We start from the raw sequence: 27789 nt of genomic DNA, 5'->3' as shown, positions 1-27789 counted from the left end.
AAGCACTGATCATAATGGACATACTTTCATTTAATCTGAAGGTCATGTGCACTATCAGAGAAGCTGTTATTTTTCAGTGGATAGAAATGAAACACTAAACTAATAGGCTACAAGATATCTGCCCAGTCAGTAAAATATCTGTCATTTAGCTCCAGACACTTATTTAGTGCTGGAAAATCTTAGCCCTTCTACAATTCCAGTTTGGGAGAAATTAATAAATTAAAGCAAATCAGGAGCAGTGTATACCTGGAGAAATTAAAAAGGGGAGGAGTTCACCTTCCTGACTACGGCTATCAGGACTGACCACAACTCCTTACTCCTGTATAAAAACTCCCAGAGCAGAAATATGATCACATACTAATTGATTCTAGCCTCCTCACTGATCTTATCTAAAATAGGAAATAGATAATGGAATTGCTTTTCCTTGTTCTGCTCTCTCTGCACATTGCCAAGACAGCAACAGAAGGTAAGAAGACCATGCTGTTCTGCCCACCCCTGGGTATCAAGGTTACTCATATTTGATTATTTGAATTTTGAGTACCACTGCATTCTGTTCCAACTCTTTAATGGTTCTATATGATAAATCTGAGGTATGTATGTGTTTGTTTCTCTCTCAGGTCATTTATGGCTTGGTATCATAAGTGGATTTATTCTGACCGTTTTGTTTTATTTTACCTTTATGGTTATGCTATTTGTTCACCCCAAGAAAATCCAACAGGTTTTACTTTACCTCTATATGTAATTAGAAATTCCGAAGAGTCAGTAAAAATGTATTTTCTTTGCCTGCGTACTATGCTGATTTAAATGACATACAACTATAAGTAGCCTACTTATTCTATTTTTCTTCCAATAATGCTATGGTCTCTTTATAATGTAAAAAATGAAAGTATTCAGGTTCTCTCTCTTTGTCTGATGTTATTTTAGCCTGATAGAGCCATATATTTGTTTAAAAATTAACATTTATAGTTCTTTATGTATTTAATTAAATTTTGCTATCCACAGATGATGACTGTATTAATACCAGATAATGATCTATAATCAGCACTTCAAAAATGTCAGATGGCTTTTGTATGCTTATGTTGGATCAGGAATGCAGTACTATTCAATAATATCCTTTCCCATGTAAATATCAAAGTTAAAAATAAACACAACAGTCCTTAGGTAGTGATGAAGGCTCTGAGAGTTTTTGTCCTCAAAAGGAGTAGGCTGCATCATTAAGAAAAAAGATTCAATATTATCGGATGCATCTAACGTCTTGCTGCACTATGACAGAGTTTGTTAAAGGGATACAGCTTTTAACAAGAGCCACTGGCAAGAGTAGCTGAACGCAGCAAATGTTGAATGTGACGATGACAGTGTTAAACCTGAATAGAACGCTACCGAAATGGAGAGTTTTTAACCCCAATGAGGGTTTTTTTAATTCTCCAAATCAACAATCCAGTAATTTACCTTTTCCACATCCATCCTTTGAGAATGACACCGCAGTGCAGTTGCAGATGCTTAATGTGACCAGTGTGGATCTTCTGTCACTTAAGGCTTCCAATAACCACCTTCCTGCAAACCTCCCCATCCACATCTTGTACAGATGCACACACACAAGAAGCCTCTGCTTTTCAAAGTATTCAGCAACTAATATATCTCCCACTTGGTTCAAAGTCCACAGCTACTAACACACATCTCTCTGATTGCACTCTTGGAGAGCTGTTTTTTATAAAAGAGGGTTGTGCTTTTAAATAAGAAAGACAATTTAGAATAGTTTGCTGTATTCACAAGACAGAGCTTAAGTTACTAGGGCTCTGTTTATACTTTTAGGAGGTCTCCCTAAACATGAGTGATCAGAGCTGGACTAACAGCAGGTTTGATGGGGCCATAGCTTGGGGACCCCAAGTGGCAGGAAGCCTTGACCTTTGATAACAGAATAATAATATCACCACCAATACCAAGCTCTTTTCATGCATATATCTTAAAGTGCTTTACAGAGTAGGTACTGTAAGTATTATCATCCCCATTTTATCAACGGGGAAACTGAGGCACAGAGCTGCAGCAACTTTCCCTAGGTCAACCAGAAGCCAGGAGCAGATCCAAGAATAAAACCCAGCAGTCCTAACTCTACGTCAAACATCCTACCCCAGCCCATGTGGTCTCTCAATATGGTAGCATCTCATGAAACATCAGAAATAATTTAATGATGTTAATCGGCTCCTACATATCTATCATTATTCCACCATCAACAGCAGCATAATGTGCCCCCAAAGCATCCCATTTCAGTGCCTCCTGAGGACCACTAATTGGGACAAGACTGAACAGGACAGATCTGTGTGAGATCTGGGCAGCTCCAACAGAGACATTCAAAACCTTTTGAGAGAGGATTGTTTAAAACCATCTGTACCATCACCATTATGGTCCAGACGCTATGTAACAGGGATACAACAATTGCCAAAGTGGGGATAGGGAAATAATGTCAGCCCAGGGCATATTAGCAGGGACCTTGGAGTCTCTTCACATTTCCCTTGAGCACTGAACAGGAATCAACCATTTACAGATTTACCACCTCACACTATTAGTTTCTGGAATTCCAAAGGATATACATGTGGCAGACCTCGTTCCTCTAATTCTCTATACTTATAGCTTATGTATTTTTGATTTTCATGGAGGTAAAACTTTGTAAGCTACACTGTCTCTCTGTGGCCAAGCAAAGGCAAAGTATGTGCTGTTTATAGCAATGCAATGCAGAGTTGCAAGGACAAAAAAAATAAAACAGAGCAGAACAAATGAAGGCAGAAGAATTCTTTAACTTTTTCCTTTTCCACTTACTGTGGCAAGAACTCTTTACAGACACATATTAATATTTCAGACCCAGCTCAGGAGATGGCAGAACCATGATGCTGTCACCTTAAGATTTAATCTAAAACTAAGAAGAGAGGTACATGAAAAGAACGGTAGCGACGGAGAGCCAGGGAGGAAAGAAATTGCTGATAGCCCTCCCTGCCTATCCTCCCATCCAACGCATGATTAAATATCACTAACAAGTTACAAAAAACATGATCTTCTCCAAGTAGTTACATTGACCATTACAACACAGGCAGACTTTTGATCTTAAGTTTATATTCTTAAGCAGAATATGTTCTTTGGTGCTTCCTTTTCTTTCTTCCTTGTAAGCATACAGCAAGTGGCTGCTAGCATAATTGCAAAGCCTTATCTGAGTTGGCCTGTGACCGTTCATACATATCTACAGCTTGACTAACTCTTACTCAGCAGACCCATTGTAAGAATGAAGGAAGAAAGGCCCACGTTCTGCAGGTTACTGAGCATGTGCCAAGAACCGGAGACTCTCAGCCCAATATTTTACTGTCCTCACTATTCTTCTCATGGCCCTGTAAGCCTGAAACTCAGGCTTCAGTCATCATGGGAATTGAGAGTTCCACAATCGATGCAGTGACGATGAGAATATTTAACATTTATATAGTGCTTTACAGTATCAAAGAGCTGTAAAAATATTAACACATCGAACTTCCCAATAAACATCAATCCTGCAACTAATCATTAACTAATAGGTGCGGTTATTAAGGGAGTAATAACAGAGCTTTGGACAAGCCTGCAGACTAGGCAGCAGCGTACCCCACTTGGGATGGATGATTTGGCCCACAACTGAGGGCTTCTGTGAGCAAGAGAAAGACATGGACGGACTGCATGGCAAAGAGACAGAAGAGGAATATGAGGGGAGGAATACAGGGGAAGTTAGGACGTATTTGTTCATCTCCTTAGGATTATGGTAAAGTTGGAGGCTATGGAAGTGCAGCAACTTCAGTCTGATTCACTTCTTAATACTAAAAGTCCAACGAAAGATAAAACAAAGCAGCACAGACATTATAGAGTTTCATACAGTGGAGACAAAGACCTAGACGGTTTGTTCTTTCTTAGTCGCTTCCATTTTTATGAGATAACTTAACTGTGGCAGCCAAGGAGACAACACTATGCACTACCTGATGTATCTGAAGTTGTCCCCACTTGCAGCCATTACCAGGTGTACCACGTATTCAGGCACAATATGAAATAAATATACTTTCAGTGGACTGAATTAAAATTTAACAGGCTACGGCTAGATTGCATGGTTAGAAGCCCCAATTGCTCTTTCATTAAGGAGTGTTGTGTGTGTTCTTACTGGCAGTATGGCAGGAAGGGTATTATAGCCATGTATGAATCAAACCTTGAACTGTTTTGATCCTTTACAAGCCACACCCTTCTAGCCAGACAGACATGGCTTCCTTACATATGGCAGAGAAGGAAGAAAATGTATCTTCGGATAAGTCCATTGTATATCCCTCTTTGGCAGTCTTCTTGTAAAAGGATTTCAAAGCACAATCTTCCAGATACCCCAGTCCCCATCAAACTTCAGGAGTGAATTCAGAGCCTGGTTCTGCAAAGCCTCCTGCAAGCCCCATTGTTTAAGGGGTTGTCTACACATGGAGTTATTGGTGAACAATTCCACGTGCAGATGCTCTTATTCTGGAATCAGAGTGCCTTGCTCCTGTTTATCTTATTAATCAATTCATTCATTAATTAAGCTAAACAGGAATAAGGCACTCTGATTCCAGAAAGAATATCCACACATGGAGTTATTCTGGAATAGCTATGGTGCTTTAAATTCACACTGCACCTTAATCTGAATTAATTTTCAAATGTAGACGAGTGCTTAAAAGATTAGACAGGATCAGTTCCTTAGCCTCCCTCACAGTATGAAACAAGTTCTGCCACACCAGCAGCTCTGGAACATTCATGACTTTTTAACCACTCAACAAATATTGCTGATAGTGCAACAGCGGATGCCTGACCCCACAGTCAATGGACCACTACAAATCCTCCCTTGCTGGATATACACTTTACCTCCTAAAACAATGAAGGGATTAAAGATCGCAAGAGAATGCATTCTTTGCTGTGCCAATGCAATCAAGGGCATCACAGTTTAAAGTTCACAGGCTATTTTTCACTGCTTTGCAGTTGTCTCTGGTAATATTTAAAGACTGGGCAGAATTGCTTCTTGTACAAAGCAGAGTCAACATCAATAATAATAATACTAATTTTTAAGGCTCAGCGTTCTTGTTGTCAGTACATTGCACCGTCAGCATTTTGCATTAACTCACCCTGTTTAGCTCTCTGTCCAGTAGCAGTGCAGCTGCATGCAGCATGTTACATGCTTCTCCAGCATCCACAACGGGGTGTCTCTCCAGTGCCCTTCAATCCAGTACACTCATCCTGCAGGAGGAAAGGGAACATCAGATTAGCCATTCAGGGGGAAAATGACATTTCACATCGTTTTCACTTCAAAGATTATTCCCCCGGAAAGCACCTTCTGCTATAGCAAAGGGTGCCAATGCCAAGAACCTGGATAGACAGATACACCATTCATAGGAAGCATAATTTCAAAACAGAGAGAGCATATGCTGTGCTATAGCAATTGGAGGCACTTCTGCTCACAGTCCTTAGATTTAGTTTCTGGAGGCAGAAGGACATGTGAATCTCACTCCCTTTGACTGTTCACGAAGCCCAAATGTTCAGGCCTTCAGCCTATGTCGCAAGGTTCATTTTCCCAGTAAACACGTCCAAGACTTTGGGTTCTGTATTAGGGATTTTTCTTTTGCTTGGAGTGACAGATTGGCGATCATTATTGACCATTCTCCATATATGAGCTCTACTGGATGTTCTGTTTTTAAAGGAAACAATATGCCCAGAGGCCCCTTATTAGATTTTTCACTCGCATTTCTATGCAAGTTGCAACATGTACATAAAATAATTGCAAAACTAGCCGAATGTTACAAAAGAATTCTATTCCTTCTCTTTGTTGTTAGCAGTAATAGTGTTGAATAGGGCTCCCAAACTTTACCTAGTACTAATCCTAAATAAAGGAAGAGAAACAAGATACTGTAGAGAAGCAATTCACCTTAGCCCTGCATATCTATTTAACGCCAGCTTCCTTCTTTGATAAGCCAATCAACCTCAACACAATAGCTTATCATTACAAAGGAATTTTATTGATGGGACAAGATCATAGGTCACAGCTGGAAAACAGATTTTCCCTCGCCCCTCACACAGGCAAACATTTAGAAATATTTAGAGTTATACTTTAGAAACTTCCCTTCCTGCTAAAGTGACAAGATGATTTGGTTCTTTCTTCACCTGGCAGTGAGTGAAGGGCTTACAGTTCTTGTAGGTCATATGAGGTAAGTGTATGGGTGTGTATGTGGATGATTAGCTAGATAGACCGATTAGATAAATATATGTACAGCTCCACCACTATGATAACATTTTTCTTCAGGCACCCACTCTTGAATGATCTGGATGGTGTGTATTATAGCTCTCTGTCACTGATGCCTTTTAAAAGAACAGGTCCAGCTCCTTGTGCTCAAACAGGTGCTCCCAGTTTGGCCACTTCAGAGGGAAGTGCAGCAGCTGAGGCAATGAAGAACCTGGCTGTCAATAAGGAAGGAAGAACTGGAGCTGCGGGGAATTCCCTAGGTGGGCTGCCAAAGTCCAAGAGACATGGCAGAGGGAACTATCTGGGGGAAACGTACCTCCTGGATTGTGATGCTGGCGACCCAGGTACCAGCTTATGCCAAGGTCTTCATGTCTCACTTGGATACTGACAAATACATAGCTGGAATTAGACTGCCTCACCTGGGTGTTAGTATTGTTAAAAATATATATAGTTATAAAATATATAGAGTAATAAAAAAGAAGTTGGCGGTTAGACTTTATTGAATGTTTGTAAGTTGCTGCGTGCTTTAAACGCACTTACAATACCTGTATCCCGTACTGTAAGGTAACATTTCAGTGTTTGTATTGCAATTCTCTCTAACTGTGTAAATCACCAGACAGGACAGTGATATGAATTAGTGTGAAATGCTGGCTTCCAACAGAAAGTTTTAGGCCCTTCACAATAGAAAAGGCCAATTGACACCAGACAAACTATTGTGGAACATCGGAGGACAAAAGACTTTGCTGATTGTTCTCCCCACCTTACGGTCACCCCAGCCTGGCCACGAAGAGGAGACGTGCAAGTGATTTCCTCCCATCAGCTGAGCTGGCAGCTCAGAGAAAGGGGAAAGGAAATAAAAATTCCTGACAAGAAGAAACTGTATCTCTGTACTGCTTGGATTCCTGAGGGCAAGATTTTTGAGGGATAAACAACAGATTCCCCAGTGTTTAGCTGGAGGAGCTCTAAGGCACATATAGAGCTTGCTTATTATAGAAGCTTCTATTGCCTTTTGAAACTTCAGACTAACTCATTTGTGTGTATGTTTACCTGCTTTAACTTTGCATACAATTCTCTTATTTCCTTTTCCTAGTTAATAAATCTTTAGCTAGATTATTATAGGATTGGCTATAAGCACTGTCTTTGTTGTGAGACCTAACGTGCAACTGTCCTGGGGTAAGTGACTGGTCTTTCAGGGCAGGAAGTAGCCTGAGTACTGTTGTGATCTTTGATGTAAGGGACTATCCCAAAGGCACCTCAAACTTTGGGGCACCTAGGGCCATAAAGGCTTTCCAAATCTCAGAGATTTAATCCTTGTGTTTAACAATAGTGAATAAATAACACCACTTAGCATTTTTCATCCACAGATCTCCAGACACCTTACGAAGATGGGTAACCGCTCATTTAATCTCTCTCTTTTATAGGTAGGCACACTAATGACAAAGAGGTCAAGGGACTTGCCCAAGGTCATATAGTAGTTCACTGGCAAGGACTGGTACTAGAATCTAGGTATTCCGATTCCCAGTCAAGTGTGGTATCCACTAAACTGCTTAAACAGCAGAGGGTGGGGTTCTGACTAAACAGAGCTGCCCCTTTCCCTGTGCCTTTCTTGGTAGCTAAAACAAACAATGTTCACAATAAAAAACAAAACAATAAACAACTGTATTGTTTCATGGCTGCTTTGGAGCCAAGAAATATTTTTAGTCAGGAAACTAGGGACAAAGTGGACAGAGTAGAAACAGAGATAAGTGAGCACTTATTTGCCAAATGCACAAACAAGACTCCCTGAATTTAATGGGTGGCTGCTACCTTGAACTTTGTGTAGGAAGAAGAGGCCCCGAGGCACAATACCCTCTGGTGTAAAACACCAAGGAAGTGAATGCAGTTACACCCTGTACGTGTTGCATCAGAGCTTGACCCAGGGTTAGCCAAAATGCAGCACAAGGGCCTAATATGGTTCATTTGGGCTGGTCTTAGCCTCAGCTGCCTTCATCTGTTACAAGATGCACGTCCTTCTATGCAGACTACAGGTCTCATAACAGCCACCCAGCTCAAAATGGAGCATTGCGGGCTGGGCCTTGGCATCTCAAAGACAGGGTTGCCAACGTTCTAATTCCAGAAAACCAAATGCCCTTGTCTCACCCCTGCCCTGCCCCTTCCAGAGGCCCCGCCCCTGCTCACTCCATCCCCACTCCCTCCGTTGCTTGCTCTCCTCCACCCTTGCTCACGTGCTTATTTTCACTGCAAGGCCCAAACAGGCACATTTATTGTTTTGACAGATGTATTATGCTATGTTCAGGTTTTATTTGTTACAGGACGCTACAGCTGGCAGCAAAATAGTCAAAAAGGGCAATTAAAAAAAAAATTCACAAAGGGTTTCATGATTCTTTCCCTACCCTCTTCCCATTTTTTGTAAGCAGCTCCAAGTTTTTTGTTCATTAAAACTACTGTAATTTTATGTGTGGAATTAGGACCACACATTATCACAGCTGCACTGGGTCTATTAAAGGCCCTGAAGCCCAAATACAAATCCATAGAGCCCAGCCACAGAAATGCACCTGTCCAGATACCTGTATAAATAAATCTGTAGAAATTGACTCCCACACCTACATGCAGCTACACACGTGTATTCATGTGTACACATCTAACAGGCATTAACACAGATACTTCCACATTATTTATTACTGCAACTGTTGTTTAGTGTCTAGAGACCCCAACTAAGATCAGGGCTCCGGGGTGACAGGTGCTGGACACACCCATAAAAAGAGAGAGTCTGTAACAAAGAGTTTAAAATGGAGCTAGACAAAGGTGGGGAGAAATGTATGATCCGTTGGCTCTTCTGCAAAAACTAGTCAACAACATTCACTTTTTAAGAAATACATTTCTTTTAGAGTTCCCTTCTCTTTTAAAAACTTGTTATTAAATGAATACACACATATTTTATGTCATCAATTTTTTTGTGCTCAAGCCAGCAAAAGGAATAAAAGTCAAAGATTTGGGCTGCAAATTTTGTTCACACAGGTACACACACATAAGGCAATACACGCACCTCCCTACACAACGACACACAGTCTTACACACATACAATGCATGCATGCACACACGTGCCTAAGAGACACTTTTTCATACACTTTTGCAGGGGCTGCCTAAATCACCCAGCTAGGAAGGAAGGAGGGTTGGCTGGAAGGGAAAAGATGAGGGTGGGGGTGGAGGAGAGGGGTAGGGGATAGGGAGGGAAAGAGGCCAAGGACAAGAGCAGGGTGGGGGTGAGAGGGGAAAGTGAAGGAGAAAGGAGCAGGTGTGGGGAGTATGTGGGGTTGATGAGGATGCAGGGGGAGGCAGAAGGCTACAGGTGCATGAGGATGGGAGGAGCACAGGGCTGTATAGGGACATAACGGGAGTGCAGCAGTGTATGGAGGTGAATGGGGTACAGGGCTGGCATGGGTAGGTGTGGGGGGCAGGATGGGATGGGACGGCGAGGGATGCAGTGATGGGGATGGGGGTGCAGCCCCATTCCCAGCACTCAGAGATGGGGATACACACATCTCCAACTCCCGGATGCCAGTGATGGGGCAACAGACTGCGGTTCGCCACAGGGCACAGGCTGCAGTGCAAGCCCAGCCATGCGAGGAGAAGAGGCCAGGCAGCAGCGGGAGAGGCATGCTCCATGCGACCCCTCAACAGCTGCCTGTGGAGTGCTTGAGTGGCGCTAGTTCCTCCCTGACCCACCAATGGGAGCTGCGCCTGAGGGCAGGGCAGCAGCAGACCCCAGCAGACCCCGCCCCTGGCAGCCCCTAAGGCTAGGAGACGGCTGCTTCCCGACCCGGGAGCTGTGTGGTCCGTGGCACGGCGGCTAGCAGGGAGCCTGCCAGCCTTGCTGCGGCACCAAGTGAACCGGATATTCAACGGCCCGATCAGCAGTGCTGACTGGAGCTACCAGGATCCCTTTTGGACTGGGTGTTCTGGTCCAAAACCAGACACCTGGTCACTCTGCTCGAAGAGTCACTAAAGAGGTCACTAACGAGAATAACTGCAAACTGCTCCATTCTGGACCAGTTGGGCACATGGCTTTTGAGATCCTGCCCAGACTCAGGCTACATGTGGATGCTCATGGCTTAGCCCATTTGTGCCAATCAAACTGGAAAAGTTTGGGGAACTAGGCTTTAAATCCCTCCAACAGAGAGTTTAACCCGGCTGTTGGGTTCTTACAGCATCCTTGAAGCAGACACTTGTGGGAGAGAATATCAGCATTGCGTTACAAAGAAGCATTTCCTTGCATTGTCCTGGGCAGAGGCAGTAAAGAATACAGCAACCTTGGAAAAGTGGAGGCTGATGGAAAATACATCTTATTGTAAATAAGACTAGGGAAACCTTTATCTACAAGCTCTGCTCCATTACCTCCTGGCTTTTAGGCCTTGGATGTTTTAGGAAGCAGGTTCCACTCCCTTTGAAACTCTGTATAACTTAATGGGAATTAGAAACTCATTCAAGCTCTTTGTGACTTGAAAAGAAATTAAATGGATTCTAGTGTTAGTGAAAGATATCTAATCAACAGCTCTGGGGACAGCAATTCTCCATTTATAGTACAGTACTGCCAGCTGCAGAGTAACTGTTCCACCACCAATGTGGTGACTCTTCAAAGTAGCCAATCAAGCCACAATTCTGTACTGGGAGCAGGGGTTCCCTTCTCTTGTTGCTGAGCCTGTCTGCTCCTGTCCTAAGCATTCAGGTTGCATCCAGCAGGAAACAGAAGCAGTGGGGAGGCAACAGATGGTGGCCAAGAATCTTCTGGATCTGCCCACTAATTGCTAATATGATCAACAACAGAAGGATGACAAGAAAAAAGGTAAGAGATGGCAGTAGGAAAAGGAGTTATGAGGTCAGAGGAAGGGGAAAGAGAATGAGGGAGGGACTAGAGGAAACAGTTAGATGGACAAAATGAGCACAGGAGAAAAAGGGGGTTCAGAGGAAGTGAGGGAGGAAGAGCAGAGAATTAGAAGGATCTGCGAGAAGGAAAAGGACTTAAGAGAGAGGAAAGACCCAGAAAAGGATTTGGACATGGCTTTGAGGCGGGGAGTGGCAGGATAGACTGGGGAACTGGGATCACAAGCGAAACCAGAATGAGATAGTTTAAACAGGATTGGGAATTGGAAACCAGAGAGACAATATTTAAAGGCTGTATACACCAGGGAAGGAAAGGAATTGTTTAGAATGTTACTAGGAGTGAGGGATACAGATAAGCAAAGGGAAAATGTAAACTGTACACCAGGAAATATTTCCTGACGGTAAAGTGAGAGGAGTCCCCTGCTTTAGATATTTAAAACTGAACTAGACAATATACTCTAGGGGATAATTGCGCCATAGCCCATGAGTAACAGGCTGGAAGTGATCTTCATCATCATTTCCATCTTATTCAATTAAAGGTTCAGAAACTGAATCCAGTGGGTGAAGGGAACTTTTACAACTCAAAGTTCACGTACACAGGGAGAAATCACGCCTTTATCAAATACTGCTTCATAATGCAAATTCTTCACTAACCTAGGCGGGTTTCTGGCTAAGTCAAAAATACACGAAACATCCTGGTTATCGATTGTTTCTTAAGAAAATAAAGAAGAAAAGTCTTATTCACAACCAATATTAAAATTACTGTTTACTAAGGAATCCTTGTCACCCGTTCATTGTGAAACCCACATTCAGATTTATTGACTCTTTTCCTGAAGAATTCCTGAGTATTTAGCCTGTAATATGATCTGTCATTCTAAACCGCAGCTGTGATACGCAGTTAGGAGAAGGCTACATCCTTATTAGTAATTTCTGAACTTCTAAAACATTCATGGAAAGTGCTCCAGGGTCAGATACAGGTCCAAATTGTACAAACAAATTATACAATTTGTATACAAATTATACAAATCTAAATTATATGCCTCAGTGCATTCCACCTGTAGTAAATATAAAGCAGCAGAGCCTGCCTAAAGACTGGAGTTTCTCTCATCTTCTCTAGTTATTTTTCAGCATCTGAATGTTCAGGTTCCTTGGTTAAAGATCTAAGGTTTTTCTGATGCATTCACCTGCCCACTGAGAACTGGACAGAGACCCACAAATTCTTTTGACACACAGGCCACCAAGCAGGGTGTCAAAGGACATTTGATCACATTGGTGAACTAGGCTGGATTCAAACAGGTGATGAAAGGATCCATCCATATCCCACTACCCATTTCCAGAGGCATTTGCTCCCCTGGCATAGGGGTGTGGGGATAGTGGATTGTGATTAACACTGTCCTGATGATGCCTTTTTGCGCCCTAGGGGATTTCCCATGTCCCTCTATGATCCCGTTTTCATGGCTTTTGTCCCCATAGTCTCCAAGCTCCATGTCGCAGCCTCTGCATTTCTAGCCAATTAAATATGCATTTGATACATACATCCCTCAGAGCTAAATCACTTTGTATATTATTAGACTGCAGCAACACCTACAAGCCCCAGTCATGAACCAGGATCCTACTGTGCCAGGTGTATATAAACAGTCCCATGCCCCCACGAGCTCACAATATCTGAACCGGTATGTGTGAGAGGCCTGGTCTACACTATGCGTTTAAACCGAATTTAGCAGTGTTAAACTGAATTAACCCTGCACTCGTCTACACAATGAGCCCCTTTATATCGATATAAAGGGCTCTTAAAACAGATTTCTGTACTCCTCCCCAACAAGGGGAGTAGCGCTGAAATAGGTATTGCCTTGTCGGATTAGGGTTAGTGTGGCCGCAAATCGACAGTATTGGCCTCCGGGCGGTATTCCACAGTGCGCCATTGTGACCGCTCTGGTAAGCAATCTGAACTTGGATGCACTGGCCAGGTAGACAGGAAAAGGCCCGCGAACTTTTGAATTTCATTTCCTGTTTACCCAGCGTGGAGCCCTGATCAGCACGGGTGGCGATGCAGTCCCAAATCCAAAAAGAGCTCCAGCATGGACCGTATGGGAGATACTGGATCTGATCGCTGTATGGGGAGACAAATCTGTTCTATCAGAGCTCCGTTACAGAAGACGAAATGCCAAAGTGTTTGAAAAAATCTCCAGGCTATGACAGACAGACGCCACAGCAGGGACTCAGCACAGTGCTGTGTGACAAGCGTAACAGAAAGTCAAAGAATCAAATGGACGCTCATGGAGGGAGGGAGGGGGGACTGAGGACTCCAGCTATCCCACAGTCCCCGCAGTCTCTGAAAAGCATTTGCATTCTTGGCTGAGCTCCCAATGCCTGAAGGGTCAAAAACATTTTCCCGGGTGTTTCAGGGTATATGTCGTCAATTTATACCCTTCCCCCCCCCCGAAAGAAAAGGAAAAAAATAGTTTCTCACCTTTTTTCAATGTCACCCTATGTCTACTGCATGCTGCTGGTAGACGGGGTACTGCAGCGCTGAACAGCAGCATCCTCTCCCTTCCCCAGTGGCAGATGGGGCAAAATGACTGATATCCGTCTTCATCATCATCCCGTGAGTGCTCCTGCCTGGCCTCAGTGAGGTCAGCTGGGGGTGCCTGGGCAAAAATGGGAATGACTCCCTGTTATTCCCAGCAGATGGTACAGAAGGATTGAAAACTGTCCTCATCATAGCAACTGGAGGCTGAGCGCCTCCCCCCAGCTTTCATGTCTAATGAAGATTCTATACTGCTTGGACTATCAGTATAGGCTGCCTCCCCCTCATTTTATCTCACTAAAAAGTCAGTGTTTCTTATTCCTGCATTCTTTATTACTTCATCACACAAATGGAGGGGATAACTGCCACAGTAGCCCAAGAGGGGTGTGGGAGGAAGGAAGAAATGGGTGGGGTTGTTGCAGGGGAACCCCCTAGAATGGCATGCAGCTCATAATTCCTGCGGGATATCTGGGGCTCTGACCTGGAGCAGCTGTGCTCTCTGGTTCTCTAGTAGACTTGCTCCGTATTCTAGGCAGGACTGACTATTTTTAGACAAAACATAAAGAAGGGAATGACCTGGGGAGTCATTCCCAGTTTTGTCCATGCGCTCCCGGCCGACTTCAGCAAGGCCAGCCAGGAGCACCCATGACAGCAGCAGACGGTACAAAAGGATTGATAACCATCATGGCCAATTTCCAATTGCAGACGGTACAAAAGGATTGATAACCGTCATCGCCAATTTCCAATTGCAGACGGTACAAAAGGATTGATAACCATCATCGCCAATTTCCAATTGCAGAGGGTGATAGAGGGCTGGTAAACGTCTCTGCTACCTTGCAAAGGCGAATGAATGCTGCTGTGTAGCACTGCAGTACCGCGTCTGTTAGCAGCATCCAGTACACATACGGTGACAGTGACAAAAGGCTTAACGGGCTCCATGGTTGCCGTGCTGTGGCGTCTGCCAGGGCAATCCAGAGAAAAAGGGCACGAAATGATTGTCTGCCATTGCTTTCATGAGTGATGACATTTACCCAGAATCACCCATGACACTATTTTTGCACCATCATGCATTGGGATCTCAACCCAGAATTCCAATGGGCAGAGGAGACTGCGGGAACTCTGGGATAGCTACGGGATAGCTACCCACAGTGCAACGCTCAGAAATTGAGGCCAGCCTCGGTACATGGACGCACACCGCCGAATTATTGTGCTTTGTGTGGCCGCGTGCACTCTACTTTATACAATCTGTTTTACAAAACCGGTTTCTGTAACACCGGAATAATCCTATAGTGTAGACAGACCCAGAGAGTCCCACTTTAGTTTGACAAGCTACCTTCCCAGCTAGCTCAGTTGGTAGCACATCAGACTTTTAATCTGAGAGTCCAGGGTTCAAGTCCCTGGACAGGTGAAGTTGCCCCCTGTGGTATTCCCTCAAAATCCAAAATAGGAATCTTCCCAGCTCTGACTACCTAACATGTATATTGGCCTTAAACAGATCATTTCTGGGCAGACAAAGGGAAAATAAACACTTAATGTCTGAACCAAGGTTGCTCTCAAGGTAAAGTAGTTCTTTTTGAGCGGTTCCTGGGAAACACACTCTAAAGAAAACGGCCACCGCAGCATGCTTGAGTTCACTGCACTATGTAACTCTGGAGCAGTAATTGTTAAAGCACATGCTGAGCCACTGTGCTAGCTGGAGATGCCAAAAATACCTTGGCAGCCATTCATCTCTGCAACGATAATGAAAATTAAAAAATATAATTGTCAAATGCCATGCAGGTTTACTTGCCCAGCATCTGCTAGGCATTTATTAATTAAGCTTCTTCTGATTAAGTTAGCCAGCCATCCCATCTCATATTTAGTGTGTCACATTTTATTGTCTTGTAATATAGAAGATGTGTTGCTTATCAAATGTGGAGGTGTGGCAATTCTTTCAATGGAGATGGGCTGGAATCAAAACCTAGATACAATCAGTTTGGAGAAAGCCAGAGCTAAACACTTGGTAAATTTTTAAATGTTTGGTAGAACTGATCAAAAATTTTGCATGCAGAAAGTCTTCCTGCCAAAAAATTAAGATTTTGTTAAAACCCCGATTTTTTTCATGAAAAATGTCAATGCAAAATATTATTATAAAAGCTAATTAAAATGTAAAATGTATTCTTCTTATAACATGAATACTGGTATTTTTTTTTTACTAAATTAGTTTAGCTGTTACATTCTGAGTAAGTTTCCCAGACCTGAAGGAGAGCTCTGTGTAAGCTAGAATCTTTGTCTCTCTCACCAACAGAAGTTGGTCAAATGAAAGATATTACCTCACCCACCCTTGTCTGTCTAATATCCTGGGACTGACATGGCTGCAGCAACACTGCATTCATCCCCTAATGTAATCTATATCCCTTAATTTTCACATCTTTTTAAAAATCCCCACAAACCAGCATGGCCCTCCTTACTGTCTGCATCTCTGACAGAAGCAAGAAGTCTGCCCAGCTCTGCACTATTGTCATAAGTGTTGCAAGCACAAGATGCACAATCCTCCAGTATGGGATTGCATGGCATTTACCATCGGTGCTTTTTACCACCTTGGGAAAAACTGGTGAGTCCCAGTTTAAGGATTTTTCTATTTTAAAAACTGTTCCATTAATGCATACCACACTACACTTAGTTTTGGTTACATATTCAAATTGTGGGTACATAAGGCACAGATTAGATTCATAGATTAATTTAGGGTTGTACAAATAAAAAGTAAAACTGCAGTGAGGGTACTACTAATGTATGTAATTATAATATTGAACATCAGAATGTATACATACATACATGGAGGTATACCTATCTCATAGAACTGGAAGTGACCTTGAAGGTCATTGAGTCCAGTCCCCTGCCTTCACTAGCAGGACCAAGTACTGTCCCTGACAGTTGTGGTTGGTTGGGTTTTTTTTTTTTGCCCCAGATCCCTAAATGGCCCCCTCAAGAATTGAACTCACAACCCTGGTTTTAGCAGACCAATGCTCAAACCACTGAGCTATCCCTCCCCCTGGTTCAGTATTTTCTCAAGGAAGTTATATGGCATGATTCATATTTCAGTTTTCAATATTATATAAACAAAAGTCAAAGCCATTTGGTTATATGAAAGACAATAATGCAGAGCTGTGCACTTGAAGCATTAAGCAATCAGAAGGAAACAGCGTTTCAGCTATCAGTCCAGCTCTGTTTGGCCATGCTGCATTGTGTAGCAGGATACCAACTTCATCTATGCTTGCTGGACACTGATGCAATTATTTCCCCCTTTTTCCAATTTAAAAAGATATTTACCAGCGATCTGTCTTAAATTAGATTTTCCTGGGAAACTGCCAACCCTGTCATAAGAAAAACCAAATCAGCAGGGAACATGGTGATTTCTTGGAGGACAGTGTATTTGAAGCTGTGGTTGTCCTTAATGTCTGCCCTCAATGTTGAGGTGGGAGGGGCGGGGGGTGAAAGGAGGTGCTATCCTGAGTGCTGCAGGGACTGCAAAGGGGGACAAGCCCAAGGTTCACAAGAGTTTGCAACATCTGCATTTGCTAATGGAGAAGCTCCATTATGTCCTTGCGCATCTTCCTCTGCTTTTCCTGCTGGCATTCCTGGGCCTCTCTCCTGTACGTTCTTTCCTTCTCCAGACTGTCTGCGATGTTCACCCTCCAGGCCCTTTGCGCACGGTGTCGTGCAGTATTAGCTTTCAGGATCTCATTGAATGTCATCCTGAGTCCTCTTCTTTCTCCTCCTTATCTGGCTCAGGTGTTCCACAGGTGTGGAGACAAATTTAAGGGTAGATAACAACCAGGTCAATACCAAGCAGCTTACGTTGACCTAACTTTGTGGCCCAGAGCCTGAGACAGCAAGAATAAGAAGCTCCAGAGGGAAACTCTTGGGCATACTGAGACAGCTGGAATGAGGAGAGCGCTTTATTTCTTAAGAAAATTTCTGATTCCACCATATCATCTTTAAAGATCTAACTTTAAAAAAAAAAGTTTCCATCCCTGTTAGGTTGAGGTGATATGAGTTTTCTGGTACACAAGAACAAGGGGACATTACATGAAATTAATGGAAGGCAAATTCAAAACTGATAAAAAGAAATACATCTTCCTCACAATATATATTCAGACTGTGGAACTCCTTGCCACATGAAGTCATTGAAGCCAAGAATTTAGCAAGATTCAAAAAGGGATTGGACATTTACACAAGAATATCCAGAGTTATAATAGTTAATCCTAACATAGGTTTTGAAAGGCATATTAAACCACGTTTCACGGTTGAAGCCATCTGTATCAGAGACCAGTATCAGACCTAATGAAGGGAGGGGAATTATCCAACCTCTCGCTGCAGCAGAGTTCTTACATCTTCCTCTGAAGCATCTCGGATTGGCCACTGTCAGTACTGGACGCATGTCTGATCCACTAAAACAATTCCTATATTCTGGTTTTGCATCTTTTAGTAAAAACGAGGCTTGCCATAGCTTTCAGCTTGATTTATACTATGGCTGGGGAATATTCACTAATGAACTCTTTGTACAATCACAACATTTGTGTGTGTCATCAGCCAGGGGTTCTCACATATTTTGGAGAGCGGGACACATTTTAATAGAGAGATTGTCTTGTGGACACCTCCTCTCCCCCAGGGACCACCTCTCCTCCCATGCATGATCACTTAACATACTTTTGTCAACTATCGCAGTTTCTTACAGTGGGAAAGTACCTGTGAACTATTAGCTTTCTTTTAAAGCAATTTAGCAGCTGGAAATAAGGAGGAGGAGTCAAAGCTGAGTGGTCAGCTAGCTCTCTTCCCAGATCACCATACCAGAGCCAATATCTGTATCTGGCCATTCTGAAGTGAATCAATGAACCATACAGCTTCTCATTTTAATACAATTTTGTACAGTTTGTCTGAAATGTTAATTTCTCTGTTGCAGGTGACAAAGAATGGTGCTACCTATCACAACTATGCACACAGTCCAATTGTGCAGGTAATTCTAAGCAGTTTATTTCTGAAATCATTTTAGTGCTGTGCTGTTTTACAAAGGCCGACTTGCAGCAGCGATACAAATCTTCCCACAACAGTTTCAGATCCCCCCAGCCTCCATTCTAGGGCCAAATTCACTACTACGGTAAACAGGTGCAAGAACATGGATGTCAATGTAGTAAATCTGATTGTATGTCATCAGAAAGAGGAAAGTCCAGTCCAATTGAGTTAAATGATTATTAGGATATTTAAGAGAAGGGACAAAGATATGTTAATGACCAATGTTTGTTCTGGCTACCAATTTTGTTTTGGTTGAAGAAAGCGCTGCCAATATAAGAAAAAGTGGATTTGAAGTGCATCTGAAGAAGTGAGTTTTTTACGCCCAAATAAATCTGTTAGTCTTTAAGGTGGCCACTGGACTCCTTGTTGTTTTCCTGACAATATAAAAGGAACTTACAACATATCCGAAAAAAAACCACCCCAGCAGGTCACAGGCACCAGGCAGGCAATCTCTTAAAAATACTTGAGGCCTACATTAAGAAAAATCTTTGTATTTTAACTGGAATTGTACCTTTTGTTTTACTTCAGCCCAGTGATATAACAGCCAGCTGTACCACATTCGCTTCTTTGCTCCTACACTAGTCATAGCGTCTAGTCTCATTTAGGCTGAGATGTAACATACTGGGAATAAAATTCAGGCATTCCAGGCTCCCCATGCTGCCTTCAGCAAACACGAGAACATAGATCTGCATCCCTCCTTTTTAAATACATTCCAAGATACACGTTACAAATTTTTACTGTTTATGATCAATTAGCTAAGTCCGACACAGGCACGCTTCTCATTTAAGAGGGCATTGTGTTACACACTTCATCTGCTTACATTTTCCAGTTGCACCAATCAGTTGTTGTTGGGCACATTTCACTGTTTTGCATTTTTAAATATTTTGTAAACATGTCAAGGAACCTCCCTATTAAACTCTGTCAATCTCTGAAGCAAATTTTCCCAACCTCTGAAGCGAATGTAGATCTACCGAGGGGTAGTTTGGCCTTATTGGGATGAAGTCACTTTTTCCTTCCTTTTAAACAGAACCCCGTTTCTGGGATAAAGTGAATGAGGAGTGTAGAAAAGAGAAACAGTCACCTATCAATATTGTCACCAACAAAGTGGAGTACAAAGAGGACCTAAAGCCATTTACTTTTGAAGGCTATAATACCAATCAGTCCTCCCTTTGGCGCATAGAAAATAATGGACATACAGGTAAGTTATGGCAATGCATGGAGTTTACCTATTTGCTGGGTTTTATTAGCTCCTTAACTGCTATCAGAAACATTTTCAGTGCTGAGATTATTTTCTTCACACACTGAAGTTAATTGGCAAGAGCTGGTTAATTAGCTATTTCCTGATTCAGGTTTAATGTTCTTCCAGGCTGTCTGTCGGGAAGAAATATTATTGGGGATACTCTCTGGCAGTGCTATGTCGCGTCAGGTTATTAAGTCTTCAAAAGCTATTTGTATTTTTTTTAAACACTTAGTGGTGATTTAGCCCTCATATTGGACCAAAAATCACCCAACTACTTTTGTATTGGGGTCTTGGAGACACCTAGTATGGGGAAAATTGGGAACTGGGATACATTTAAAGCTGGTTTTATTGTAACCAGTGAACTATACAACTATGCACAAGTTAAAACTTTCCTAGATGCAGATACATACTACATAGTACTTGTGGTCTAACTGACCCCATGATCAAACACATTTTAAAGAAAGCTACATAATAGTGTCAGGGTCTAACTGACCCCACGTTTGAACAATGAAAATAGATAGCAACAACAACAATATAAAAGGCACAGATACAGCCAAGTAGCAACTAAATGGCCTAATACTTGGAACAAATGGAGCAAAAATAGGTGACAGGTTCTGAACATACAAAGTTTTTACATTTCACACATTTCTGACGTATTTTTCTGTCTCGTTCTCTGGACCAGATGTAATATCTTGTAACATCCTCCCCATGTCTCTTCCCCATTTGGCTCTGGATCAGTACCCAGCACACACAGATGCTGCTTCCCTAGAAGCCTGAGGCCAGGCTGCATCGCTCCTTTCCTTGCACCAGTGGTTTCACCATTTCTGCATCCAGGTCCCTGGGAAACATCCATCACTGACTCAGAGATTTATTGTGCCATGTGCAATCCAACAAAATCCAAACAATATATGCATTCCAAAATGCAACATGCGTGTGCAATGCAACATTGAGTCTTTGCCCTAGTAACAACATCTGTCAAGTGTGGACTTGCCAGAAAATGTGTCTGACAAATTGTAGCTTCCCCAGAAACTTTTCCTAGCAAGTGCAGGCTTCCCAGAAAATCAGTTTGATGGCACTATCTTCAAAGAAACGCAATTTGCTCTACAATTGTGATGATACATGAGGCAAATGTTATCTGGGGGCTCACAGACCAACAGACCATTTCAGTGCTTATTTTTTTTGAAAAACAAAAAACACTGAAACTGTGATGATAAAAACAATGACGGAGGATTCATATAATCATATAATAACTGCTGCCTCAAAATAAAAATCATCTGATGCTGGAACACCTGCATAATTAATCTGGGGCTCAAATACCTTTGAAGTGACTGTTTTCGCTATGCTAAAACCACAACAAGTAGGATGATAAAACCAGTGCAGAAAGATTGACCTCCTCCTACTTTGACAATAATATATGAAGAGGTACAGGACTGGCATAAAAATGTGTATTGATATTTCTGTGCATCCATTTTTGTCAGAGACACCCCCAAAGCATAAGAAGAGCTGAAAAAACTGGGCTGTTGCCAAGAGAACCGGCTGCTTGAGAGCCAGGCCCCTAACCTAAATGGCCCCATAGAAAAGTGCTCCCCTGGAGACAGCTGAAATTTAAAAAAGCAGATGGATTTTACAGATGGATTGGCCAATGAGATTTTTGTTTTGAAATTCAATATTTAGGCAGATTGTCCACATTAGTGGAAAAATCAGAAGAAGTTTGTAAGAAAAAACAAAGTTAAGAGCCTTTTTGGTACATATAAAATTGTGGAATCTTCAAAGCATAGCTGATGCTCATAGAAGTGTCTTTGTATAAAAAATAATTGATCATAGAAACTGCTTAGAACTTTAATTTCCCCGACATGCAAAAGGGGGTTTGCAGCGGGGGTAGTAATTATTATTTTTAGATTTCAATAGCACCTAAATGCTCCGAGATTGGAGCCTCATTGCGCTAGGTGTCTTTCATACACATAGTAAGAGAGAGTCAGGGCCCACAAGACCTGACAATCTAAACGTTACTAATCCACTTTACAGACATGGAAGTGAGGAACACAGCTATGAAATGACTCACCTAAGGACATACAGCCAGTCTTTGGGAGCCAGGTATTGAACTCATATCTTCCAACTCCCAATCCAGGGCCTTATCTACCAGACAGAGCCTCCGTCTCAGAGAGCACAAAGACTGCCATTTTCAAATGCATCACAAATCTCTGAAGCAGAGAAAGGTTAAGAGAAATTATCACTAGAAAACATTTTTATTCTTCCCAGAGATACATTTTATTCTCCTGTTAATATCAGTCCCAAATTCTGCTCTTACATGGGCTTCGCTTACCTAGTTTTACTCTATAACATCGGTTTTAACCTCTTTTCATTTGCATACCCCTTAAAAAATTTCGAGTGGAGGTGCAGACCCTTTTGGAAATCTTAGACATAGTCTACAGACCCCCACGAGCCCACAAACCACAGGTTGAAAACCACAGTTCTATAGCTAGACTGGTGTAAAGTGAAAGTGAGACCTAAAGTTGAGACACAGTAACAGGGTCTTTAAACTACAAACCCTGCAAGACCCTCAAAGCAAATAAATATTGCAGGACACACAATAGGAGACAAAAATATAAACCAACAAATAAACCTCTTGGGACCAAGTTCACCTTCTAGAATGCAACTCTGTACATTTAAAGGGAAAAATCCCTGTTCCAACATCCCCTGTCTACATAACGGAGGAAGAAACCTAGTGTTTGTCTTAAAAGTGAGAGAAGCACAGGCTCTTGCTTCTCTCCTGGTGACAAAACCAGTCACTTAGACGCTCCCAGCAAGGAAGAGACTGTCTACTAACCTTTGCATTGAAAAGCTAGTATTGATTTATTTAAAAATTAAATTGACGAGAACAATAGATTGATTAAAAGAAAGGCCAATGAAGATGCTACCACACGAGCTCATTTAACTGGCTTTCACCAAAATAAATACAACTGTAATCCACAGATTGCAGTACACAATTCGCTTCTGTTACGTAGCATTTTTCATCCATAGGTCTCCGCTTTACAAAGAGAGGTAAGTATCATTATCACCATTTTACAGATGAGAGAATGGAGGTACAGAGAGGTTAATAGCCTGAGCTGTAGAAGTGTTATGCACCTGGAGTTGCCATAGATTTCAACTGGAGTCACAGGTGCTCACTACTCTGGCAGATCAGGCCCTAAGTGACTAGCACAAGGTCATTAGGAAATCAAACTCTGAAAGTATCTGAACTCCTAGTCCTGTGCCCTGGATATAGGGGGATTGGACTGTTCCTCATTTTAATCACATTTGAACCAGTTCTCAGGAGTGCTCAGAGTCAGATCTGGATCTGAAGTTCATTAATCTAGGTCACTCAATATAAAGGGCTGAGCCAAAGCATTGAATCCAAAACCCAGGGAACTTCTGGGAAACCCTGGATCCAGAGCTTTCACAACCAATGCCCCTCGCTAGTTCCAACTATTTTTAAAATAAGAGCCAAACAATATTTTTCTTTTTAACTACTTGTTTCTACCAGTTAAAGTATCTCTGAGCGGATCAGCAAAGATTGGAGGTGGAGGTCTTCGAAATAAATATAATGCTATCGAGTTTCACTTCCACTGGGGCACTAAGATAAGCGAAGGATTCAGCCCTGGATCAGAACACAGCATAGATGGAGAGAGATACGCTATGGAGGTAGGTGAGATTCTCTCTCTGTTAACGCAGGCGGGTCCAAGAACTCTGACTTCTTAACCTAATGTTGAATGAAATAAACCAACAGATTTTTTTGCGAGACTCCAGGAAGGGAATTAAAGAACTGAGAATTTATTGAATGTATTGTTTGTTGAGCCCTGTGCAGAACACAGAGGAAAAACAATCAGGATCTGGAAGTTTTGCATGGCAAAGGCAAATTAGGACAGGCAGTAAAACCCAGGCTTATTTAGCCTTCAGAGGAGGCAGTAGCAGTTCAGGCTATAAAGCCTGTATGTCCCAGTCTCACACTTGCTTATTCAGACACTTCTGTTGTGACTGTGCAGTGACAGGTATAAATTCCTCGAATAGCAGAGAGGACAAATCCTACCCTCCGTAGACAAACCAGGTGGGCTTGATGCAGGAGGGTCCCAAGTGAGTTGGTGGGAGGAAATCACCCTCCACCTCAGAGTAACAGTGGAACCACTGAAGATTCAGGGCGGCAGTCGCCCATAAGCTCCTCTTATACAGGTGCGGGGGGGAGGGTGGAAGTGCCTTTGGGTACACGTCTTTGCAAATTCACCAGCTCCATATCTTCCACAGTGCCTCTCGCCAGCCGCGGGCAGGGAGTGGCCCTGCCCCACTTCCACAGTAGAACAGCAGTGGTTTCTCCACACCCAGGGCACAGGGAAGGGGCCAGGATTGGCCAACGATAAATAGCTATAAAGAAAAGGGAGTAATAATTGACCTTTAATTCCTGTTTTACAGCTTCATATAGTCCACAGGAAAGAGGGTTTCTCCACTACAGAGCAGGCAGTGGCCGATCAAGAAGGTCTGGCCGTGCTGGGGTTCTTTATAAAGGTAAAGGTAAGTTGCCAGGTTAGTTTTTTTTTAAGTTGGCCACCTCAGACTGGCACCTACCAAAGCTTGGTCCAAGTTGCAGAGTTTGGCTATAGAACTGGCCAGGACCCAAAGTTCCCCTATGTTTTCAGGGGCCCGGATCAACCATTTAAGTCTGGCCTCACCTCTAGTACTTAGCGCATGTCTGCACTGCGATCAGAGAGACGCGACTGCAGCGCAGCACCCGTAGACACACCTGAGCTAGCTTTGATTTTGCAAGCAGCACAGGCTACACAAGCCCACCCAGGACCCTGGGTATGTACTCGCGTATCAAGCCCATCCTACTGCAGCTTCACGGCTATTGTTATTCGAGCTAGCTAGATCAAAGCTAGCTTGGGAACGTCTACACATGCAGCAGTCACCCTCTGACTGTAGAGTAGACATATCCGCAGTGACTTTCTGTTATGTTCAGCTAATTGATTTTTGTTCTGCTTTCTTTCCTACTTCTTTTCTGTTTCATTAATAATTAAATTAAAAGTGACATGGGGGGCATATGTCTGAGGAAATGGGTACATTCTCTGACTCAAAATATTGTTTCAGATCGGTGCAAAAAATGAAAAGTATGAACCTCTAATAGAGATGTTAAATGAAGTTGCTTTCAAAGGTAAGGAGCTTGGATTTATCACTGGGCAATCTGAATTTATTTAACACGATAATCATTATACATAGGAGTTGTAAAGCAGCCTGTCCTCCTCTTGGTATTCAAGTGAGATCCGCACTTGAATTCACAGACAGGCACATCAAGCCTAAGGTCCGGTCTACACAACAGAGCTACATTGGTATAACTACGTCACTCAGGGATAGGAAAAATCCACGACCTACCCCCCCCCATGTCAACAGTGCTGCATTGGCGGGCGAGCTTCTCCTGCCAACATGGCTACTGCCTCTTGGGAGGTGGATTAACTAAGCTGATGGGAGAGCTCTCTCTGTTGGCTTAAAGCGCTATAGAGGTGCAGCACCGTTTTAAGTGTAGACTTGCCCTCAGTTCAGAGGAAACTTGGAAGTGATTTTAAGCAAGAAAGCAGGGTGTGGTGCGCTCACACAAGGTGTCCATGCTATAGAGCTGTGCTGTGCAGGGGCTCTTGAGAAGGGCAGGCACAGTGGTTCCCTGGCTAGGCCCATCCAGTAGCCCCTGCCTCCCCCACAACCAGCGATGGGGGACTCTGAGGGTGGCACTGCAACAGAGTTGGTTGTAGCAGCCAGAGTTGAAGGGAGCTGTAAACTGTAAGCCTGTAACCATGCCCATTCCAGCTGATGTTTCTCCATTGTTTTCCCAGGGTCTCAAAAAAATATGTCGTCTTTGCCCCTGGAATCGCTCATTCCAGCTAAAGAGAATCTCACACATTATTATCGGTACAGTGGCTCCCTGACCACTCCCAACTGCCACCAGGCTGTCGTCTGGACAATATTTCAGGAGCCAATCATACTGAGTGACAGTCAGGTAATTCATAGAGTTACAGGTTGAACAGAGTTCCAGTGAGGTCATTTTGTCTGTCTCACTCCCACTTTCTTTTCTTCCCTCCCACATATGCTCTCTCACATGCAAAGTCCAATATAGGATTGTCCCCTTTTCCATTACCTTCTGCAGTCCAATCTTAAGAGACTCCAAATCAATGTCACCACAACAGATCATACACTGCCCAGCATGTTTGCCATCTGTCCCACCACTCATTTTGGTGAAAAAACAAAACAAAACTCAGAATCCTTCCCCATTCCAAAAAACAGGATGGATGTATACTATATCTTATATGGCACTTTGCATACAAGGTTCTCAGAGCAATTCTCAAAGGAATGTTAGTATCATCGCCATTTTAAAGTTAGATAAACAAAAGCACATTGTAATTAAGTGATTTGCCAAAGGCCACACAGTGAATCAGTGGCAGAAGTGGGAACTGAATTCAGATGAATGCTAGTTCAATGCTCTATCCAATGCCCCATAGTGCCTCTAAATGAGAGTCTGAATCATCCCCTAACTTCAGATGCTTTGGAATGTGTTGCTGAATTGTTTCTGAGAACTGAATAATGGGTGACTGGCCTTTTAACTCTAGCCCCGTTTAGAATTTTATTTTAATAGAACAGAATATTTTAAAAATTATATCTTTGCATCCATCAAGTCAAAAACACCATTCCGTACTGCTTCAACTTCAACCTAATGGATTTATTTCTGCTTTCTATAAAGCAAGGGGTCATGGGGGTACTTACCACTATAATACCTTGAGGCAGAGCGGTCCAGTGGTCATGATCTGTTGGCGCTCCCATCTCAGCTCTACCACAAAATCACTGAGTGGGCTTGGACAAGTCACAACACCTCTGGGACAGTTCCTCATCGGCAAACAATGTGGACATACTGATCATGGTCAGTGTGATATCCCATCAGACTGAATCCGTAAGATTAATGATAGTTGCTCAGTGTTTGCTGAGAACCCAACACCCAGCCAGATGTGAACCAGTGCCATGGGGGAAATGAGAAATTGGGGGTGTGCTTCACAGCTGGCAGCTGCTGGCTAAATTCCTGCTGCAAGTAGCCAGGAGTTAGGCACTAGAGAAGAACCAGAGAAGGTGAGGCATGTAATCTTGATCACCGCATGTTGTGTCATAGGGACTTGAGGGATGGGGGCAGGAGCTCAACATAGAGAAAAGACCTGTCTTTCCAGGGTGGCTTGTGCTAGACAGGACTAGGATGTTTAGCTGGCAGAAAGTTTAAGGAGTCTGCCTGGGCTAGAAGGAAGCATCTGTCAGTGATCTAGGGGACAAGTTTTGATGGCACTGTTTCCATTTAAGCTTTACTATACTCCTGTGGTTCAGAGCAATACTACAATGTGAGGAACTATAGACTTAAGATAGGACAATTCTCTTTTCTTTCCCTCAAAAAATAACAACTATTTTTGGATGATGGTGTGCAGGTGGAGAACTTCTCGAAGAAGCTTTACTTCAGTAAGGATGAAACATTACACATGACTGACAATTTCCGACCTGTTCAACCTCTCAGTGACAGAATCGTGTACCGCTCTGATGTCAGTGTCGTACAGCCTCCTGCAAAGGCTTTATTGGTGGTCCCAACACTTATCTACATCCTGAGTCTTCTTTTCCAGTGAACACTTGCCATCCAATACCAGGTTTCTAGAGGGTTAATTTTGTTTCAAGCACCTCTCTCCAGTTGAGAAGCCCTAGACTACAGCTGATTGTACAACACAGCCTTGGTGTTTTTCTTAATGCTTATCAATAGGAATTTTTATATATATAATAGGGCTGTCAATCACA

General features: G+C 42.8%; 1 protein-coding gene across 3 annotated transcripts; it reads left to right on the top strand.

Moving 5' to 3' along the window:
- The first annotated feature begins 373 nt into the window (after window positions 1-373).
- On the top strand, window positions 374-27789 carry CA4 (carbonic anhydrase 4). Of its 3 annotated transcripts, XR_003996965.1 has the most exons (9): window positions 374-466; window positions 18604-18657; window positions 19741-19911; window positions 23477-23634; window positions 24397-24495; window positions 25069-25132; window positions 25806-25969; window positions 26708-26884; window positions 27432-27501. XR_003996965.1 is itself a non-coding variant. In XM_030536641.1 (8 exons), exons 1-8 carry the CDS (start codon window positions 409-411, stop codon window positions 27621-27623), a joined length of 960 nt encoding a protein of 319 aa, XP_030392501.1. In that variant the 5' UTR covers window positions 374-408; the 3' UTR covers window positions 27624-27789. The 3 variants fall into 3 exon arrangements, 2 of the variants coding, with proteins under 2 accessions (XP_030392501.1, XP_030392502.1); XM_030536641.1 differs by lacking the exon at window positions 26708-26884 and having other exon boundaries at window positions 27432-27789; XM_030536642.1 differs by lacking the exon at window positions 27432-27501 and having other exon boundaries at window positions 26708-27424.

This window comes from Gopherus evgoodei, chromosome 17 (genome assembly GCF_007399415.2).
Source record: "Gopherus evgoodei ecotype Sinaloan lineage chromosome 17, rGopEvg1_v1.p, whole genome shotgun sequence".
Taxonomy (NCBI): Eukaryota; Metazoa; Chordata; order Testudines; family Testudinidae; genus Gopherus; species Gopherus evgoodei.
This window is presented reverse-complemented; position numbering and strand designations above follow the sequence as displayed.

Excerpts from the sequence above, each read along its gene's own strand:
- CA4 (XM_030536641.1), top strand. The coding sequence starts at position 409 with ATGGAATTGCTTTTCCTTGTTCTGCTCTCTCTGCACATTGCCAAGACA. Across the intron at positions 467-18,603 it reads TGCCAAGACAGCAACAGAAG|GTGACAAAGAATGGTGCTAC; the intron begins GTAAGAAGACCA and ends TCTCTGTTGCAG. Across the intron at positions 25,133-25,805 it reads AAATGAAGTTGCTTTCAAAG|GGTCTCAAAAAAATATGTCG; the intron begins GTAAGGAGCTTG and ends TTGTTTTCCCAG.